The sequence below is a fragment of the Nymphalis io genome, chromosome 21, assembly GCF_905147045.1.
Source record: "Nymphalis io chromosome 21, ilAglIoxx1.1, whole genome shotgun sequence".
Taxonomy (NCBI): Eukaryota; Metazoa; Arthropoda; class Insecta; order Lepidoptera; family Nymphalidae; genus Nymphalis; species Nymphalis io.
This window is the reverse complement of record NC_065908.1, coordinates 1,761,110-1,784,053: the sequence shown is the minus strand read 5'-3', so window position 1 is coordinate 1,784,053 and position 22,944 is coordinate 1,761,110. Positions and strand designations below refer to the sequence as shown.

The 22,944-nt window shown below is 33.3% G+C and overlaps 2 protein-coding genes across 11 annotated transcripts; one reads left to right on the top strand and one right to left on the bottom strand.

Annotated features, from left to right (window-relative positions):
• Nucleotides 1-267: 267 nt before the first annotated feature.
• Nucleotides 268-5,512, top strand: LOC126776852 (RNA-binding protein 41-like). Its single transcript, XM_050499693.1, has 5 exons — nucleotides 268-470; nucleotides 554-829; nucleotides 1,030-1,606; nucleotides 4,362-4,509; nucleotides 5,224-5,512. The coding sequence occupies exons 1-5, from the start codon at nucleotides 466-468 to the stop codon at nucleotides 5,340-5,342; spliced, it is 1,125 nt and encodes a 374-aa protein (XP_050355650.1). The 5' UTR covers nucleotides 268-465; the 3' UTR covers nucleotides 5,343-5,512.
• LOC126776802 (SWI/SNF-related matrix-associated actin-dependent regulator of chromatin subfamily E member 1) lies at nucleotides 5,199-15,645 on the bottom strand. Of its 10 annotated transcripts, none has more exons than XM_050499588.1 (15): nucleotides 15,497-15,645; nucleotides 14,517-14,596; nucleotides 14,080-14,124; nucleotides 13,578-13,828; nucleotides 13,092-13,295; nucleotides 12,881-12,956; nucleotides 10,787-10,891; nucleotides 10,087-10,220; nucleotides 9,572-9,712; nucleotides 8,996-9,106; nucleotides 8,281-8,482; nucleotides 7,692-7,799; nucleotides 7,496-7,573; nucleotides 6,800-6,934; nucleotides 5,199-6,209 (listed from the first exon to the last, which is right to left on the bottom strand). In XM_050499588.1, the coding sequence occupies exons 2-15, from the start codon at nucleotides 14,581-14,583 to the stop codon at nucleotides 6,175-6,177; spliced, it is 1,692 nt and encodes a 563-aa protein (XP_050355545.1). In that variant the 5' UTR covers nucleotides 14,584-14,596; nucleotides 15,497-15,645; the 3' UTR covers nucleotides 5,199-6,174. The 10 variants fall into 10 exon arrangements, with proteins under 10 accessions (XP_050355545.1, XP_050355543.1, XP_050355546.1 ...); XM_050499586.1 differs by lacking the exon at nucleotides 12,881-12,956 and adding an exon at nucleotides 11,428-11,515; XM_050499589.1 differs by lacking the exon at nucleotides 12,881-12,956 and adding an exon at nucleotides 11,428-11,515 and having other exon boundaries at nucleotides 6,800-6,916.
• Nucleotides 15,646-22,944: the final 7,299 nt, after the last annotated feature.

The following is a 22,944-nucleotide window of genomic DNA, read 5'->3' as shown; positions in this document are numbered from 1 at the left end:
CTAAGTATAATTATTGGACTTATAATCAAAACAAAATAATTAAAATAAATAAATAGTCAAGCATATTTTTAGTAACATAGATTATAATTTTATATAAAAATAAATAATAGCTTAAGTGTAAGTTGTTTTAGGTGTAAAATTATGTACAAAGGAACTAGAAGTTATGCAAATCGCAATTGTTTTCAATAGAAGCTATATTTGTGCATATTAAGTACCATAGCCATTTAATTAAGATAGTGTTTACTTTGTCTTTACTCTTTGCTTTTGTAACTTGTCTATAGCCTGAAGCGGATTTGACAGACGATATTGTTTGTGAATTAATAAAATTGAATTAGCAAATACCAATTCAATCTCGAAAGTGTAATAATGGAATATTTGCTCGGGATTTAGCTTGAAATTAATATAACTATATGATGATAAATAAATCGTGGCTTATACTTCTGACGTCGCATTAATTCTATTGAAATGTGGTAAGCTACTATACGGCAATATTTATTATCATTTTCAATCAAAATTTTTGAATATATCTTATTGTTTTTTCCTATTGTTTTAGTTCTGAAATGCCAAAAGAATTTCAAAAGACGTCGGAAGTGTTGCCTTTTACGAAATATGGACTATCAACAGCTGAAGAATTCAGGAAGGTTGAAAAAGATATTCAACATTTGGAGGGCTTGAAAAAGATTGGTTTGACCAATGATGAGATAAAATTGTACCAGGAAAATGAGGCGGGCCTCTTGGATCAACGGAAGAAAATCGAATCAAATGTTTTGAAGTCAAAATTAGAAGGACTTTACAATAAAATTAATGATTTTCAAAATGCTTCAGGGAGGTAAGTAACATTAAAATATTATCGATTTCAAGATAATTAATAATTGAAATTATAAATATTAATCTTAATATTCATTAGTTAATTGTAAAATGAAAAGTGTTAATAGGTCTGATCTCATTCTTTATTATCTTTAAATGGCTGAATGCTATATTTAGACTTTTGTAATATAAAAACAGTATTTATTTATATATTTTTTATAGTCAAGAAAACGAAGATGTTCCAACTACTTCCAATGCTGCACCTGAAGATATCATTAACAGAATACATAAACATCCAATGAAATTCTATCCAGAAGGACATCCCATGAATGAATTAAAAGAAATTCAAGAAGAATTATTTGGTCATTTGAAGAATGACAATCTTTTACCAATAACAAAACGACGTAAAATATTAAGACGTCTTGAAAGAAAGAAAGAAAAATTACTCTTACAGCAAAAAGATCCAGGAATACATTCCAAGGATCCCATTCCAGGTCCATCAAAAGTTAATCCAGGAAGTTTGTGGGATGTAAAAGATACTCCACGAAATGTTCAAAGACCAAAATTACGTCAAGATATAATAGGACCTAAGCAACAGACCATGTACACCGTGAAGGAAAACAAAATAGTAAGGTTAGAACCTGTGCAACATGAGGAAGCGGAAGAGTACCGAGCTGTGGACATTGTGGTACCAATTAATGCAGCTGAAGAACAACTTCTAGAAGGGACAAAGATGTGCTTGGATGACATCAAGAAGATTGAGAGGTTTAAAGACTATGAGCCAGGAATTCCATCTAAAGTAAGTTTGTTTTTTATGTTTCTAGTTAGAATCTCATCAGTTATGTACCTTTTTTTCAAGCCCCATTCCCACCCACTGTGTGTTATACCAATTATATTTGTCAGTTTATAAATTAAAGTTCCGTCAAAATAATAAATAAAAAATTAGGTTAGAGCTCATAGCAGAACATCCTAAAAAGAGAAATTTTGTAAAATTTTGGAAAGAAACAAATAAACTCAATCCAAGACCGCGCCTCCCTGCGAGCGTTGCCATCAACGCTCTCAGGGAGGCGCGCATCACTCCATAGTGATGGATGCAAATCAAATAGCTAACATCTTTAAATACTATTTTAGAGTTTAGCCTACTTTGTGCCCTTACAAGCAAATGCTTGATGTCGGAGGGTCTGACTCGGAGAGTTCCCTTAGTTTTTACGGCCCTTGACGTTAAGGAAACTGTAGAAAGTTTGGCAAAAGGGAGGTCTCCGAGTCAAGACGGCTTGGGCGTCGAGCACCTATTATACGTTGGACCTCATGTTTATCGCATTCTAGCGATGCTGTATACGTTTTGCGTTCGTCGTCATTACGTATTTGCCCACGGAACTTATGGCGAGTGTAGTGATACCTTTTGTTAAAAACAATACTGGCGATATCGCGGACAAAAGTGACTACAGGTCTATCTCTTTAACGACCATATTAGGTAAAGTATTTGATGGTTTGCTTGACCGTCTGTTGGGTAAATATGCAAAGTTAAACGATGTTTAATTCGGTTTTAGTCCGCTTAAGCGCGAGAAAGTGCTATTCTCGCGCTTACCAGACCGTTATTATACGGATAGTATATGCGGCTTTTCTCGACCTCTCCAAGGCTTTTGACCTTGTATGTTTTGAAAAACTGTGGCTTATATTTAAGACTGAAAGTGCCACCTGAGGTAGTTAACATGTTCAAATTTTGGTACAATTCACCGACTAACCATGTGAAATGGGCAAGTGAGGTCTCTGAAATTTATAAATTGGAATGTGGTGTGAGACAGGTGGCCTGTCTTCGCCAGTCCTATTTATATTAATGACCTAATTGATGAGCTCAGCAAACCAGGTAGGTTGTTCGATAGATGGTACAATTATAAACCTCAGTTACGCGGATGACTTGATTTTGCTGAGTCCCTCAATTAGCGGTCTCAGAAAATTGCTTACTGTGTGTGAGCCCTATGCTGTGTCACATGGGCTTGTATATAATGAAAAGAAAAGTGAGCTTATGATTTTTAAGAGTCGAAATAGCATATCAGATAATATCCCTACTGTAACTTTAAACGGAACACAACTTCAGAGTTAAGAGCTTTAAATACCTGGGTTACATAGTCACCGAGGATTTATCTGACGATGCGAACATGGAGAGGGAGCCCAGGGCCTTGGCGGTACGATGCGGTATGATAGCTCGCAGGTTTGCACGTTGCACAAATGACGTAGAAATTACTCTTTTTAAAGCTTACTGACAAAACCTATACACGTGCAGCTTGTGGCTACAGTATATGCAGAGTGGGCCTTCAATGCTCTGCACGTGCAGTATTACATTCAGGATACTGTTGGGATTGCCGCGCTTTTGTAGTGCATCACTGATGTTTGCTGAAGCCCCTGTGGATGACTTCACTGCCATCATTAGAAAGAGAGCAGCGTCTATAATGGCTAGGATGCGCGGAGTTTCTAACTTTATCCTGAATGCATTGATGCTGAAAATGGATAATCCATTTGTTTAAAAATCCATTAGGGGAACTTCACGTAACAACTTGTTGTTTTAGACCCTTGTATGCTAAATAATAGTTAATATATCTACTAACATAGTTAATCTTGTAACTAACACTATGGATATTTATCTGTAAATAAACATTTATTATTATTATTATAAGTCAATTGTCTTGAATTCATATTTTCCCTAAATTGTTTGAAAAACAATATGAGAACACTTTTTAAAAATGCTTTGTTTCAAGTTTATCATATAAAGACTTTTTTTCTAATTTTATATTTATGTATTATTACTAATGGTCAATGTCATAATTAACTTTTAAACATTGATTTCTCCCTTTCGCCATTTGCCATTTGAAAGAAGACATAGCATTGCTTAATTAATTATCTTCAACAACATTTATAGGCCATAATCATCATATTCAGTCCATATTAATCCACTGCTGGACATAGGCCTCCTCACAGGCGCGCCTTCATTTTGAGGGGTTTTTAGCCTTAAAACGCCACGCTGGCCAGGCGGCTTGGCGAGTTGTCACGTTGGCCTGTTCCTCACCAGCTTCTTCGACCAAGAGAGAAGCTGGTGAGCAGCAGTTACTGGGAGGGGCCACTGGGAGGTGTGACTCGGAATTGCGCTTCTAACGGCAATCTCGCGTAAAATATTGATACTGCAACACAGCCTCGCTGTCTCCCACCAGTTCGCCGTCAGAAGCCCCATTTCCCTCCCCATAGGCCATAAAAAATCATAAAAACATTAAAATACCTGATATATATATTTTTATACTGAATATTTGAATATCAGACAAAACTAAACTCCTTTGCCGGTTCTTCTCAGGTCGGGGTATGTAATACCTGTTGTAACTGTAACACATGTTTTCCTAACCTGTGGTAGTTTCTAATTTTACTATCAATAAATAAGTGTAATGCTTCTATGTTGAAGAAATGATTTTACTATATATACATTAATCTGCTACCTCAAAATAATTACTGGAAATGGTTGGGTTAATTAAGTATGATACTTATGATACCTGGTCAATTTTTTGAAGGTGCTGTTCCTCAAAAACATTTCACCATCTGTACCGCAAGAGCAGTTGATGTTGCTCTTCAACCAGTTTCACTTGGAGAATGGAGGTCCAGTGGACTTACGGCTGATGACAGGACGAATGCGGGGGCAAGCCTTTGTCACCTTTCAAAGTAATTTATTTTTTCATTACTAAAAATATACTATAATTTTTAATAATAATATAATGTACAAAAATAATTAGCAACAGGATGTCCTGAGTATTTTTTGTTGTAATTAAAATCTAGTATACAATAATGTTCACAGTTATAAAGTTTGTGGAAAATATTCCTCTATTTATCTAATAGTCACATGTCTAGTTGTAAAATAGGTCATAGAATTGGTTATTTCTTTTACTAGTATATATTAATTGGATATTTTATTCATATATATATTTTTAATAAGTTTAATTTATACACAAAAGCGAGCCAATAACACATAGCCTATTCCAATTGAAGGGGAATAGATAAACAAACCATAGATTCACATATTCCATGCGATTACCTTCAATTTGCGAATAGCTCTGCGTATAATAATATATCTTTATTTATAATACCACACTACTCCACTAAACTTATATCCACTTTAATTGTACTTCCAAACATCGGATAACATTAACACTACGCCGACATTAAAAACGCAGTTTTTGCGCGTATGCATAGTAAATATATTTAATAAGATAGATTATTCACGATCTCAATCAATGATATCGCGTCAGTTCAATGTTAAAATTGTTTTCTTTTTTTTTGTCTCTACTCCCCTTGTGGTTAGAATAGACTAGTGTTTTATATAAAATAGTCTATAAGTAAAATAAAACAAATCCTTTAGATACATACTTTATTTCACAGGTGAAGACTTAGCTATTCAGGCTTTGGAGGAAGTAAACGGAACAATATTGGATGGTCGTCCAATAATTGCGCAATTTGGACGAAACAGCAACAGAATTCAAATGGAGGAGAACAGATAAACACATTTGCAAGTTGTAGTTTTCACATGCTTATTGACACCTAAGTTTTACTTTAAGTAACTAATTTATTATTCAATAACTAATATATACCTATATTTTAAGCATACTAAATGTAAATAAAATATTATCAATATCATTTTATCCTAATTTTAAAAAATTGTTATATTCACACTGTATCTGCAAAATCATTAATGTAAAATTAAGACGTGTGTAAAGAATAGCTTTCGTTTATATTTATTATAATTAAATGTTTTGCAGTATAGAGGGATGATGTCGCTATAAATGTTTTATCAGATTATTGTATAGCTAAGATTTATTGAAAACCATTCTTAAATTAAGATATTGTACGCACTAACTAAAGTACACATTCATAAAATGTCTTACTTCTATTTTATTAAAAACCTTTCCTTATATAATCACAATATTAAACAATTGATTATTGACGGTCTTGTTTATAAATGTCGTTTGATGGACGATTAGTTAATCAATCAATCTTCTTTCGAATGTCAAATCAATAATGATAGAAATGGAATGATTAGTTTTAACTGACCACCTATTAAACAATATTTATAAGTAAAAACGTGAATGTTATAAATATTAACAACAATCACTTATCAATTTCCTGACAAAAAATATATTGATGAAATTTTACATGTTCACTTTTCATCACTTCATCATCTTTGTTTCGTCGACTGTACTTCACAAGAATGTCTCGAGATATACATATTCATAAAAAGTCCGATTTAAAATCACTGAAAATCTTCAATATTCTCTACTGCTTCTCTTTTGATGAAGATTTTCTGCGCCGTTTCACGACGCGTTTCGGTGACAATCATTCAGCCTCTTTCTTAGCCGGTGGCTCCTCGGCTGTAATGGAGTATTGTTCTGTATATTAACACATATAAGATATACATAACCAGTAGTTTTCGAAACCAATGTTAAAAAAAAGGTTTTGCTCCACAACATGGATATCCATATTTATTGCTCCTCCATACATCACATAGTAATAAGTAGTTATAAAATATTTATAAATATATACAGCAATCATTTTATATACTTATAGTTGTCATGTATAGAAATATTTAAGATGTGTTAATGAAAAGTTATATGTGATATGAGTCCTCAACTGAAAAACATGCTTATTTTGCTTGAAATCAAAGATAAGATTCCAAAATGAAAAAAAATGTTAGTTATTAGTAAATGATATATGAAATCGCACACACGGATATGATTACTAAAGTTATGGAAGACACGATATAAATAATACTATTAATTTCGAGGATTTACACAAAGTTTTATCGAACTGTATGAATTAGAATAGAAAAGTTAAGCGAAAATATTACAACGCAAAATTACAAGTACGGCCGTACACGACTGACGATGAGTGGGATTACTAACGAGTCTTCGTAGTTAATATATCGAAGCTACTGGCAGTCGGTTTATTTTAATAAACTCACGCTTAAGTTCATGGTGGGGATGAGGCGCGTGGTGCGGCGGGTAGTGGTCGGGCGGGTAGTAGTGCGGGTAGGCGGGGAAGCCGCCCGCGTAGCCCGGGTAGTAGCGGCCGCCATATCCTGCCGCGCCATAACCGCCTAAGTTAAATGATGAAACCATAAACCTATTACAGTTCAAGTTAAATCTTCCTACTGAGCTTTGTATACGCGTTAAGTGGAAATTTATTATAACCGTTTAATAACAATAATATTAGCTTTTAGTAAGAAAATATATAACATTCAAACCAAATTAAAATAATATTACTCTAAATAGAACAAGTACTTTTGATTCGTCAAGTGCTACCACCGGTTCGAAATGTAGATTGATTGATAACAATCACTTATAATCCTGAATGTTAATCCTCTTATAACGAAAATATTTGACGGCTTTAAAGTGGGTTCTACTCCTGAACTGAATGAATATGGTGTTAGTACTCTTTGAAAGCTGCAAGATGGCAGTGCTAATTTACTGTGAAACTGTACAATTTGCTGTGGTTTTACCCCGGCACCGTTTAATTTAGAATCATTATGTAAAAAAAAACCAGTCGCCTATCATTAGTCAACTTTGAATTAGAATAATAACATGCCACATGTTGAGAAAAGGATGGTGCAGAAAGAATAGTTTTCTTTAAAATAATTAGTTCCGATTTTATTATCTACCTGGTGGAGGCGGTGGTCCTCCATGAGGGGGTGCTGGGTGAGCTGGAGCATTAGGGTTCGGAGGCATCATCATGGTTACTGAAACAATAACAATTGACAGACTATACACATAATTGAATTTAATAAAACATAAGCTTGCGACTAATGGTTTTTGTAAATCTTCGAGTCAAAGTCAGATATCTTGTAAAATTATTACCAGGGGGTGTTGGTGAAGTTATCTGTGACTGTGGAGGCAAAGCTGCTGGCCCTGGAACTTCTCTGTTCTCCACTTTCATCTCAACTGGTTTGTCTTCTTTGCGTTCACCTTTAAATACAAAGCAAGTAATTTTAGGATTAAGTTTCGCAATCGAAATCGAAAAGGCTCGTTGTTCAATAAGTAAATGACAAATCAATGTTCCAATTTGTTTTGGAATTGATCCCGAATATACAGAACTTCTAGTAGTCTTAAATGATTCTGTATAAAAATATCGTAAGAATTAATTGAGATTTTATTGAGCAGACAATATCCGAAGAGCACTTGAAACATGTAATATTTATATTCTAAAGATGGAGAGTTTGTTTGGTTGGACATACTAATAACAGGATCGTGAAAGTCTGATTAAAAAAATAAAATACGTTGCGTTAAATGAATGGAATGCGATAAGAAACATCACCAGACAGACAAATTGTATAAAAACAGTCACGTAACCAAATTTAACCGGAGTAAAACCGCAGAACAATACTACTATTAAGGAAAAAAAATACTAAAATATAATTAACGCCGATAGAAGCTTCAGGTAAAAAACAGCTAGTGTTATTTAGTGATTGTTGACCTTCGGTTTCCTGCGCAGCGTTGTTCTCGGGCACGGGCTCTTTCGCTTCGCCCTCCGGAATATTCAGCTCCGTGGTGACGTTGGCGTCCGGTTTCACTTCCGTCGTCGACACCTTGTCCACTTGTGTCGGTGCGTTCGGTCCGGACTCTGCTTTAATCGCGTTCTGATCCATTGGCTGATATTAATTTAAAAGAAAAAATCGATTAATAAACAGTTAAAAAATGTTTTTTAACATTGTACAGATAAGTGTTTTGGGAATACTTTTTGGTTTAGTCATAAAACGGTCAAAATAGACAATCTCGTAGTAAGTTTTCAGTTATTCGCATTGAGCTGAAAATTTGTATTGGTCTTAGGCATAGTAACAAAAAATGAAATATTAATAAAACACATTAAGCCGACCTCTGCTAAAAAAAAATTTAAGGTCAACAGTGCGTGTTTTCATAAAAATAAGCCTAACTTAAAGTGTAGATAGTGTAGAGTTAGTAGTACACTACTGTACAAAAATTGTTACTAAACTTTTTTATAAAGGCCCGCCTGGGTAGGTACCATTCACTCATTCATACACTCTGCCGCCAAACAGCAGTATTTAGTTTCGGTGTTCCGGTTTGAAGGGCGTGAGAACTGGTGTAACTCAACAGGCATAAGGGACTAACATATGAGTTCCCATGATCAGTGTGTGAGTACGCACCTCGTGCGGGCGGTCGCGCGCGTGCGGCGGCGCGGCCCCGCGGCGCAGCTGCTCCAGCGCGCGCTCCACCATGCGCCCGAACGTGTCCTCGTCCACGGCCGGCCTGCAGTGCTGCAACCACAGTGTCGTTTTATTGTAGATCGAACGGACGCGGGGAGGTGTTTTGTGTTAAGTGTTTCAATTCTATTAGCGGTTTATTAGTATAGTAAATTAATATTTTAATAATATATTAATTTGCTCGATAATCTATGAATGTTATGTACACTTATAATTGATTTACATATCAGAAACTGTTTATATATGTATGTTGTGTGTGTTACTGTGTAATTTATATATTGTTACTTTACTTTTAAAGTAAATAAATAAACAATCCCGTAATAGGACGGGAAATGACCGGTATGATATGGTCAGCATTTCCCGTTCTGTATGAATATGCTTTCTGCGTATGCTTTAGCGTCAGCTAAGAGTAGAGTGTATCTTAAATTAGAAATTATAATTTAATTTATAAGTCTTCTGTTAAGTGTCATATAATAATAATATAAGGTTTGAGAGAGATGTGTGACATTCGAAACATACCTTTTTCAATTCTTCCTGGAACGCCTCACTGCTCTCGATGAACTTGCGCTTCTTCGCTTCGAACTTCTCCTCAATCTGCTGCAATTCGTCTTCGAGCTTCTTCTGATGCATTGTCAACGATTGTACTTGTTTCTTTAAGATCTAAAAAAAATAACATATTTTTTATATTAAATAAAATTATGACTAATTATAAGATTCAAAGTAAGGGCTTATAGCCAATTCCAATGGCAGGAGGCGTAGAGATAGATATCGCTGCTCGAGTTACGTTACTGAAAGTCAGCGAAGTTGTGAACTTAAACTTAAGAAGTAAAATTAAAGTGGATATAAGTAGTTAAGTGGAACAGTTATGTATTATAAATACATATACAATATCTAGTTTGTAATCCATAATATACAGGTTTGTTTAAATTTATTTCTTCTGCCGTAAAAAAAAAAAAAAAAGATGTTAAGACAATTGATTTCTTTAATAGGCATACCACGTGATTGATTGATTTTGCTGTGTTAATAGGAAGTACCTGCATCCGAGCGGTGGTGACCACCGAGCGAACATCCGGCACGACTGTGTCCGAGAATATCTCGTTGATGAGGCGATGGTTGCGGAGATAGCGGGCATATGCCACATGCTTAACTGACAAGCCTTCATCTTGATCTGGAAAACAAAGTTATATTAGTTTTTATTTTATCGTAATCTATATTATAAAGCAAGAGTGTTTATATATTTCAACGCGCTAATCTTAAGAACTACATTGAATCGCCTTTCTATTTATAATAATAATATGAATTTTCCATGTATGAATTCGGAACGGGCCATTACTATTTCTTTTTGTAAAAGCGGGTAAATAAGCTACCGAATAGTATGTGGTTACCTTCGCCCAGACATTGGCATAACAAGAAATTTTAAGCATTCCTTGCATAGCCATTATGCACCCAAACTTGGGAACAAAGATGTTCCTTGTGCCTGTAGTTACACTGGCTTACTCACCATTCAAATCGGAACACAACAATACTAAGTATTGCTGTTTGGGGGTAGAATTGTGATGAATGGGTGGTTCCTACTCAGAGGGGCTTTCACATAGACCTACCCACAGCTAAAGCGACTTAAAATCGTAGTGTATATAACATTGGCTTCGACCGTTGTGAGTACTTTTCTTCTCACCACTCCCAGAATGCATCGGCTATAAGGAATTACGTATTATTTGATATTTAAAAAATCACCTTCTTCGTCTTCTGCTGGTTGAATATCAATTCTTCTATCTTGCTGTTGTTGTTCCTTCTGGGATCCACCCTTTTTGCTCGAACTTTCTTCTTCTAAATTACCAACTGTTTACACAAATATTATTATATTATAAAATTATCTACTATAATTATATAAAATATGTTTTAAATTATTTAGAATATTTTATTATATTTAGAATGTGACAAATTTCTGGTGACCTGATTGTACTAAAATGTTTGCGGGTTCGATTACAATTTCAAATTGCACAAGACATACAAAAAATTTAATCTGATTTACCATCGTGGGTATTTATTTCTGGTTGCATTAGAAAACAATAGTAAATTAATTCTTCAGTCCTTGTAAACTAAATACGAAAATGAATACAATATTATAACATATTTCTTGTGTACAAGATAAGCTTTCATATTTACTAGGTTAATATTTCAATTTTTTTTTTCAAAACTAGATATTATCCGACTAAAAAAAATTAATTTGACAAACCTACAATACGGGTAGAGCTGACAGAATGAAGAAACTGTAATATTTAACCTCCTTATTGAATGTTGCAAGGTTAAAAAAAAATATAACTGTATGAATTAAACTTAATACTATTAAAAAATACATGCAAATAGTTCCATACCCTTACCGACAGCCTTGTTCTTCGCGGCTATGTACGCCAGGTACGCTGGCGAATTGTGGTACGTCTTCAAGCTCTTTTCGTACTCCGACTATAGCGTACATGTGATCCCGTGTGCATAATACATATGAGGTGATGGTGCATGTGGAGGAAAATTAGCAATTTGTGTGTTAGTCACAATATTTAGTTTATAGTGATTCGGTATGTATTGAGTTTACATTAAAAAAAAATTGTAGAAAATTGTAAAATAAGAAAGGACGACATTCTAAAATTTTATACAATTTCTTGTATTTTACAATTTCAATGATAATAATATTGACAAACATTTTGTGCAAATTTCACAGTGATTTAAAAAAAAAAATAACTCGATAGCCTTTACTGGAAATGTGTCTAAATGTTTCGTGTATGAAAATTACCTACGTTGATATTGACAACAGAATCGCATCTAGTGAACAAGTGATAAGTTTTAAGTTCGAAGTTATTATTTAAAGTTTTTAATAAATAATTATGGTGGAATTTACACATGCGCCGCACTAAAAGTTTGAGATCATTCAAGTCGATAATGACCGTTTGTACGTTCGCGCGTATTTATTACTACTCCATCTTGTTTCAATGGAGGATATCTACGTTTTAGCGGCAACCGTTAGAAGCGCATATGCCAACAACTGATTCGAATATTATCTGTCCTGTGTTACTATTTTAATATTAACAGCTGAATATCGAAAAGCATTTAATTACATTAATGAAGTCAAAATTAAATGTGATTCCAAAAAAAAAAAAACTGAAGAAAGAAAAACAAAAGAAGGGTCTGACGCCACATGTGTAAATTTACGCAAAACGCAGCGCAAATGTCTAAACTTGTTCTTAAAACCCACCACTAGTAACACTGATAATATAATTTCTATCGGCGAGTTTTTTTAAACTGTAACTCTTTGGCCAGAATTTGTATAATTTAAATTATTATATAATTTCAGGGTTGAACTACCCTTATTTATAGATAATTTAGACAAATACGATATCAATTTTATTAAGCCAGGCTGTTATTGTCCAGGCTGCGTGTAAATATGCTGACTCCACGGTCTTACACAACGGAATACAATACCGAGCAGTTGCATGGTAAATCTAGCGAATAAGTCGCTTAATTAGTGTTGTCAGTAAAATAAATAAAATATGCACTAAATGAAATATCCTGTAGGTTTTTTTTTACTTTAATATTTTCTATAACATAAGTGACATTATTTGTTAATGTCATACAGACGAAATATATTATATGTATATATATTTTTTTCTTATGATGTAATTTTTCGATTTCTGAATTACTGGTTATAAATACTCGCCGATATTAAAGAAAAAACCGATAAGAGACCTATGCCCACGTTAAATCAAGCCAGTGACATGGAGTGTTACACAAAATTGATCCCTGTAGTGTGGCAACAGGGTCTATATTAATTTGTACCTCTGTTTTTGTGAGCCAGCCACTGTATATACGCAGGCGAGGCTTGGTACGCTTTTAACATTTCTGTGTACTGCGCCTATATTCAAAAGTTTAACTTAGACAAAATTTGTTTTTAAATTATAATATTTATTATAATGAAAGTTGATAATACTATTTTTTAAGAATGTTGTATTTTATATCTAATATATATTATGTAATAAAATAGTCTCACCTTCTCAGCTTCATATTCGTCGACGAAAGCGTACTTTTCCGCCTGGGGCAGGTCTCTCCACATTCCACCAATAATTCGTCCTATCTCCCATAGCTTCAGATCTGGGTTGGCCGCTTTTACACTGTCCCATACACGTCGAGAATAACGCATGTATGGCATAAGGGGCTTCTCTGGAGGCTTCGGTGGCTTCGGGAGACCCGCACCCTGTGACAATAACATATAAATGGTCCGAGTTTCTAATATTAGAAACTCGGACTTAGGTTGTCATTGAGATAATTTATATTTAGGAAAATAAATTTGTTAATATGATCGTTCACAATAGTTAGTAATTTTTATTTATAAACACTTTGACTAACCAAACTCCTATCTATGTATCCAATTACATCTATATATTTATATGTTATATTTCAAAATCAGGCTGTTTCTATGTATATTATGTAAAAATCTTTTGATAAACTAAGTGTCATTTAACAAAACTGAACTTACACCACCGGCGCCCTTCCCAATCTTCTGCGGTTGGAAGCCAGGGTGCGAGTGTATCGTGGATACGAAGGGGCTCGTCTTATCGTCCTTGGCGGCCTGCGCGCTCTGCGTGGAGCCGCCGGCGCGCCTCGCGCTCTCTGCACCGAAACGCGCCTGATGTTGCCACCCGTACCCCCCCGGCGGGCCCATGCCCGGCCCGCCCTGGTATTGAGGGTGGTACTGGTATTGGTTAGGCGGCGGTGCATTCATACCGCCTTCAAGCCAAGCAGCGCGGCAATACAATGAAAGAAAAAACAAAAAGCGTAAGGGACGGGACGGGAACGGAATGGGCAAATAATACTAAAAAACAAAATTAGTCTGAGCAGCACTAGCGAGTTAAGTAAGCTCTAAGAAATAAACAGATGTGATTGCGAGATGAAATCTTATTATTTATTAGATACCCCAGAACCTAAACGAATGTGTGAAATTTTGAAAAATTAGAAAAAATAAATCACATTGTGTTTACCTTTCATCATACCGAAACTCATTGGGGGCCCCGCAATCATGTAGTCTGTTTCGACATAACAAAACATGAAACAAATCCAACATAAGAATGTAAGTCTAATGCATAAAGAATAAAAGAGAAAATAAAGTTTTTTTGCAGATGCAATTTTGTTTGAAATAAAAGCGGAGAGAATGCGTCATGCTTGTCCGACGGACAGAGCGGTTAGATACCAGCATTACTGAGTACTTCAACCAAGCTTGCACGTCAGGTCTTGTACTTTGCATGTTAAGTATGTTAGTATCTAACATTCTAAATATTAATCATAACTCATAACAATAACTAGATGCAGAAAAGGCAGCACTACTGCCTTATTCTAATGAATCTATATCTAGAACAATTTGTAACAGTATACTTTTCTAATGATTAAATGTATTCAAATGAAAAGGAGAAATACGAACGCGGATTATTTTGAGGGCTTGGCATCGACATTGATGTGTTTTGTTTATAGCTGTTTGGTGTAGCCATAACACGTGGATATCTGAAACAGTATTACAAGTATTTAATTCAACGCTCTTAACTACTTTTCCAGTTTAATGTTTAAATTCTACAGACGATCAGAAGATAAGAAGATTCTAAATTTGAATTGTGATTCCTGCTATGATTTGATATTAAAGTGAACAATAATATGAAATAACCTAGTAAATCCTCAATAAATATTAAGTTTTTTTTTATAGAAAGGGAAGATGGACTGTACCCACTTAGAGTAGGGCCACCAACTTTGGTGACTAAGATTTCTTCTTCACTTACCCTTCAAACCAGAACACAATAAAATTATGTATTGCTGTTTTGTAGTAGTATATCTAATGAGTGGGTTTTACCAACCAAAACAGACTTAATAATTACCTACCAAGTATTTTTGTTTTATTAAGTATTAAGTTCATAGGAATTTGTAGGTTATACTATCAAATAAATTTACTATGCTTTATTTTAATATATAATATTAAATCTGCATTACAGTTTGTTTAGTTGTATATTGTCTATATTATACTTAGTAATATTTGCATTTGAAGTAAAAAAATCTTTTAACCCTACTTTTATATAAACTTATAAATAAAATTAGCGCTAAGCCCGTAATAATAATTGCACAGCACTTTTACTGGAATACTAAATAAAGAATTAAAGTCTTAACCTATTATTTGTTACGAAGGCAATTTAAATTAATGTTATATATGCAACATTGAGTTAATGCTCTGCCTATTTTAAGATGCTCTAAACTTTATTACAAAAACTTATATTTTTACAAGTCAAATGGTTATTTACAACGTTTTTTATAGATAGATTCCTATTCAAATTGATACATTTTAATACAGGACACATTTTCATTTTATTTAAACTTCTGAAGAAGTGAATAATACACACAGATATTTATTTAAATTACCTGAAAATAAACTTTCTATGCTTAGCTTGTTTTAAGTGCTACTCTTATATGTTACGACTAATGCGTTAAATTTCACTTTGAAATCATCACAAACATAGCGTCACTTGCTATTCGCTAGACGCCATTTTATTCGACATTTTGGTGATATGGTGACATTGACAGTTGGGAGTTATGTTAGGTGTTGTACATGTCAAACGGTAACTGCTTATTAATTTATATCGGTTAATTATTTAAATCAATTAAGGTACATGAAAATATAAACAATTTAAAGAAATTCATTCTAAGGAAATTTTTTAATAAGTTAAATGTTTCCTACGTTAAGTGTTATACTATAAGCTTCTTTTTTGTAATAAGGCAAATCAAATTTAATATAAAATGAAGTAATATAATAACAAAACGTTATATAGATTGGCATAAATCACACGGAAGTTGGCTATGCAATGTACCATCTCGCGCCAAATTGGCAATTGGGAAGGTAACTTTTATAAATGTTTGTCATGGTGTTACAAGGAAAAGAATAACTTATTCCTCAAATATTTACATTAGAAAATATTTTATATGTACATAATGTGCAAGCAAATAAAATCAAATAAAAAAGGTTATTGAATGATATAATTGAATTGGTATTTTCTCAGGTACAACCCTATTTTCGATTTGCCCACGAAATTTAGAATACAGGATAAGGTAGTTTTGAATATTTTAAATACACAGTAAACAACAACTTATTATAATTATTGTGGTTTTTCTTTTGTGCCAAACTATCAACGGAAATCATATTTTAGGTGAACAAGTAAAAAGACAATATCAGAAGCTCTATCAAATTTTGACCTAGCAGAAAAGACGGTTTCCGAGTATGTAAAACGTGGCATTTTATTGCTGTTTTATTACTGACAAATAAACATAAGTGTTATTGCCTTTTTATAACCTTACGATTTCTGTGTAAATGTAAGTTTACTTATTACATTTTTCTAAAATTAGTTTTTTAATGTAAAGTAGTGTAGATGACTCTTTTTTTAAATATTAGATGAGATTATGTTAGTGTTTTTTTTAATTTATAAGGCTATTGTGAATATGGATATGAGCTTAAATAAACAAACATACCTCATTAAACCTAATCAAGTGCAAACAACAATCATTTCTGATTCGAAAAAATATTTTGCTTTTGCTCGTTAGATGTGACTGAATGTTCAACAAAAATATGTTTATAGAAATCGTAATAATTTATCGAATTCGTCTAAGAATTTAAACAAAACCATATTAATATGTAAATAATATAATGCACATAATAATATAATTATTATGTGTAAATATGAAAGTAAAGTACTTTTGTTTCAAAATCACGCAGATACGTTGTCTTTTAAAAAAACAAAAAACAATTATTAATAATAAATATAAGAAATGTATAAAAAATACTATTAATAGAATTACTCTCTTTTAAATATCATATTTAAAAACAGTTTACAAGTACAGTTGAAAAATATAACAATAATGGAACTTTAAATATCTGGCAACTTAAGCTGCAATTAGCACTCGCTAGGTGGCCAACGCATTATGACCGACTGACATTTGACACGGTTGAATGAAATTGGAGTAGAGCACTTAGGTCACTGCTCTGTGTACTCAGGTATATTGTTGATGAATTACTTACCTATTGTTCATTTTTACAACTTTAATGATAGCATTAAGGTTGTAAAAATTAACAATAGGTCAGAAATTATTATATGTCCGGTTTCACACGGATACAGTATCTGTTCATAAATACAAAAGCTTAACCTACTTGAAAATGCACATTATTTATTAAAATAGTAAAAAGAAGAAAATTGTTACAATAATATTCGTTGATTTTCATGCAGGATCTAAAAGTGTCATTGCAATTATACGTATACAAAATGGGGTACTTATGCAGTTTGATTACTTTTCCACAAACGACCCATTTTTTTTAGTATAGGCTCTTCGGTTGGTGATTGGTGACATGACAAAATAGGATAAATATCGTTTCTTCGGAAAAGTACTCAAATTGCATGATTGCTAATCACCCAAAAGACTAAGATCAAGCGGGCCTGGAAAAAAGAAAGCGATTGTCAATTTCGTTTGTAGAAAATTGAAATTATACTTATGCTCTATTTATAACGTGATCAACAATTTGATTAACGTATTGAATTAAATATTCATTTAAAGAAAGTAAATTTCGAAAATTTGTCATAGTTTTTAATTTGACAATCTATAATTGTACCTTCTATATTGAATAAAGGATTCTGAATTGCCGAATGCCCTTTTTCTAGCCTCTAGGTTAAATTCGGTAGAATATGTCTATATATAAAGTACGAATATGTTCTATTGAATATTAGAATATGTTTTACTTGGCAGTAAGACTGCAAGCCATTCTGGGTAGGTACCACGCGCTTATCACATATTTCGTTATGTTACAGAATGAAGGGAGAGTGAACCAGTGTAACTACAGGTACAAGGGAAATAATATTAATTCCCAAGGTTGCTGGCGCATTGGTGGTTAACAATTTTTACAACACCAATGTCTATGGGGGGTGGTGACTAATGGTGGTTAATATTTCTTCAAGTATCATTGGCTATTTAATGGCTGATTGTGAAAAGTGATCACTTACCGTCAGGTATCTCATTTTGTAGTCAGTCAAACTATTTGTGACGAGCCGGTTGGCGTGGTTGGTGGATGCTTGCCTTTCACGCCGAAAGTTAAGTTTTTAAGTAGTGGAATATGACAAAATTAAAGCATAAAGCATCAATTACACATATTGCAATATCCTATAATCCTATAATATAAGTGTCCTACTGCTGGACCAAGGCGTCTCCTTGAGAAGCATAGAGTTGATAGAATATTATACACAAATAATATTTTAATAATAATAATAATACCCTGGGACATTATTCACACACGGCCATCTGATCCCAAACTAAGCAGAGCTTGTACTATGGAAACCAGACAACTGATATACTACATATACTTCTTTTCTTCTGTAAATACATACTTATATAGATAATTACACCTACACTCAGGACTTGGGTCATGTCCTAAGTGGGAATCAAATCCACTTCGGCGTGAAAGGCAACTATCCACCAACCACGCCAACCGGCCCGTCAATATATGTTTATGATTGATTTATTAACGCTACAGTCGCTATTAAGACATGAGGACTTATTATAATAATAGTATTAATGTATATACTTATTTATAAAAATAAACACTCAAATGTGTATATAAAACAATAAAAGATTTAGTTACATGAATATAATGATTGCAAAAACAAAAAAAGACAATTGTTTTGTCTTTTCTTTTTTCTTTTAGTTTAATATTAGTAATTGAAATCCATTACTGGTAGACGCTATACTAATGACCTCTCATCATGACGGGATGTCTTGGCATGTAACCTATTAAGAATCATGGGAGCAATTAAGATCTGAGTCAGAAAAAAACTAGCTGAAAATTACAAATCCAGATTGTTCTAGATTATTTCGCTTTGATTAATCATAATCTCGTGAATTTCATTTCGTATGATACACTCGGTACCGAGGATTGTTTTGAAACTGGTTTCGACTACAATTAATATTTATAAAGGCCGTATAGCCTTGTACATGGCTTTATTCAAATATTATGATGATGTCCTAGTGACCCATTTCAGACGTGGCGACTAATCTCAACAAAGACTAGGCAACTGCACACAGATATATTATAGTGTAAATGCGTGTTCGCAAACACAGATGCACTTTCTATTCCATAACGCTTAAGAGCGTGCCTCAAGCCAGAAAAAAATTACTGGCGCGTCCCTTAGACGCCCCTCACGGTGCGCGATCTTATTTTTATCCTTTTTCATCTGCAACCGGCAACTTTTTTCAAAAAATGATTTTGTCATGTCTTTAATTGTCAATTCTTCTGTGTTCTATTTTAGTTTGATATGTGCAGAAATTTGCCAGAATTACAAAAATAATACTTTATGCAAATAAAAGTTTACATAATATACACTTTTTTTATTTACAAGCAATTTTTTAGCTTGAATTGGCGCCAATGTTATTAGTATTATCTTCATTCACCAGACTAGACGTCACACGTACACTGATAAGCCTTTTATCGTGATAAGAATTATCGATATCAACAATGGTAATCAATAAAAGGAATGATGTTAAGATATTTTGGTATACAGCCTAATATTTTAACTATAAATCGTTTTAATAATAAAAAATAAACATTTTAAATATCATGTGCAAAATTTTAACTCGATCGTAAAATTTTAGAAACTGATATGCGACATTGACATTTTTACCGTATTTAACACATTTTGCTATTGCTTTTTACTTTTTTGTTACTTATTACCATAAATTTTAAATGGTAAAAAGAGTTCCTTAACTCTATCAATTTCGTAGTCGTAATTGATGATGGATTTTATCGCTTTCATCCGATAAATCATTTATGTTAATGATAATTCGTATTGATATTGTATCTAAGATATAGTCTCTACACTGAATTGACTTTTCCTTTTCAATAGTATGTAGTAGCTCAGTAGTATGTAGTATTCGTCTACAGTTATTCTATAAAATTTTCTACAAAGGTCAATCGTAGGCAATCTTCAATGACATAACGTATTAGGTACATTGCACTATTTTTGAAGTGTTATTTATTTATCTGCACTCATCACTCGAAAACCACTTTGTTGATTTAATTTTTATATAGTGTTATCTTTTTGTTTTTATCAAAGTAGAGTAGAGAGGTATATAACAATGTTAGTGGAAAAAAACACTAAAAAATAGGAAAGCCTAATTATGTCAAAATGGCCATCGATTTTCTACTTTTACATTGCTAATACCGGCCCGGCTTACGTACAGCTTACGGTCTGGACCGTATGCTGTAGAGCTTTTGAGGCCGTAATTTTTTTTTAAAGTAACGCCGTATTCCAAAAAAAAGCCTATCAGGTGGCCGATTTGTCAGTTTGTTTACCTTTAAATAACAAAAATATAACATGTAAAAATCAGGTATTTAAAATTAAAAATAAAACAATTTATTTAAACAATAGATACACGTTTTGATTTCTGAGATTCAGGTTAGATGAGTCAAAAGATCATGTATGTAGTCACGACTCACGTGTTTATTATTACGGTTAATTTATTAGACAGTCAAGTGTGTGTTAATTAATGTTGATAGTACAAAGTTTCGCTAATTTAAATTAATTGTTCTTATCAAATGAAATGTTATAGATGTATTTTACTACACTTAATTTTGAAATATCTATAAATTGCATTTTTTTATTATTTTAATAGCCCAAACAGTTACCTAATCGCTTAAAGATATTTTACTAATAAGTATTTTCAATTAAGGAATTCAGAGTTCCACGACAACTGGCAACGACAACGACGGTAACTGGCACACATTCCGAGTCAATCGTCATCTGGATTCTACAATCCATATTTTATTGCAAATTAATATCATATCTCGATAGTTGTTTTTAAATCCCGAAACGTAGGTTGTACACATTAAAATAACATTAATAAGATACACCAAAGGCACGGACAACACGTCTTTGGAGATACTAAAACAAAAACAAAAAAAACATAGTAATAATGGTTCTATTAAAAGTGTCGGTAAGTGATATATTTATATTAGTGCTTCTGCTGACTCGATTAGCCGAAGAAGGCCAGGGAAAAGACGTCGGCGCTATCTCCCGCCGTAAGTGTCGCCGGGGCTAGGGGGTCTCTGTACCCCAAGAACCCCCTAGGATTTGGAGAAGGGTGTATATGTTTTTTAGTGAGTATTCCGGCGCCTTCAGCGTAGGCGAGTCCCACGTGGAGGAAACAAGGATTCATATATTAAACATTATATTACATAACATAGGGAAAACTGATTTTTGTTTGAATCGCATCCATCAACATAATTTCATCCACAATTAGTATCCCAAGCCGGAAAACATACCGGGAAAGCAACTGATCTGAAAATAAGAAGAACAAGAGGAAAAAACAGCTGAAAAACTCGCATTTTTGCAAGATTTGGCATGAAATGATACTGTATTTTAATTTATAATACACATAAAGCCTTTGCCACATGAAGCCGAGATGGCCTAGTGGTAAGAACGCGTGAATCTTAACCGATGATCGTGGGTTCAAACCCGGGCAAGCACCACTGAATTTTCATGTGCTTAATTTGTGTTCATAAATCATCTCGTGCTTAACGGTGAAGGAAAACATCGTGAGGAAACCTGCATGTGTCTAATTTCATTGAAATTCTGCCACATGTGTATTCTACCAACCCGCATTGGAGCAGCGTGGTGGAATAAGCTCCAAACCTTCTCCTCAAAAGGGAGAGGAGGCCTTAGCCCAGCAGTGGGACATCAACAGACTGTTACTGTTACTGTAAAGCCTTTTAATCTGTGCCTGATTGAACTCAAATCCGTCATTGGTATATGAGGGATTAGAACACACAATTGGGCATTTCAATATCTTTGGCGCAGTTGGCTAGTCTCCGTTTGACTGACCGAGTTCACGAGGACATCATCATAATGCCAGGAACACGTCGGGAAACCTGCGTGTGAAATAAGCTAAGTTTATTTTAACACTAGAAAATGCAAATTTATAATTTATATTTATAAAAAAGTAATAAGAAGGCTGAGTTTATGATAATACAAACTTAGAATCAATCAGATTATGTACTGTGTGTTTGCCGATCATGTAAGTCATGAGATCATGTTTGTGCGATTTTATTATTATATATTTTATTTAAAAATCTAAATTGAATTTTCTCTGAACACTTTCTCAATTTTATCCCCTAGTGGAAAACTAAGGAAATTGTCACTGTTTATCAATGGCGGTGTTTTATTTTGAGCAACACGTTAAAAAAGGCGGTATTATCTAACCAAAAAAAGGCCAATATATTTAGATAAGAACTCTAAAGGTATCTGCGGTAGTTATGGAAATTCAATAATTATTATTTTATTATAATTTCCATAGAAATTTTTTTCCGAAATAAATTAAATGACCTTATAAACGTTGTGTGGGTTAAAAATATATTTTTTTTATCATCGTTTATTTGATATTCGGAATAAGACCATCGATTAACTAAATAACTGCTTAAAAACACCTCAAAATATATGAAAAGTAAGTAAATATCCCATTGATTTAAAGTTCTAAATAACAATATGTAATAATATACAGGCAAATAAGGATATATTGTAAACAAATGTGTCTGTAAACAAAACAATCAGTTTTAATTGCAAGGATGGTACTGATCTTAAGCCAAATAATTGTTCTGACTCAACTAACACTGTAGTAGCGTGATTATATATTTTATTGTTTCCTGTTGTTTCTTTTCATCGTAGTCATTTACGTTGAACACTATATTTTGTGTGAATCATTCGAGAAACAAAAGCAAACTTGCGACAATACGTTAATAATAACAAATGCTCAGTAAAATTACCTCAATTTTTACTGAGCGT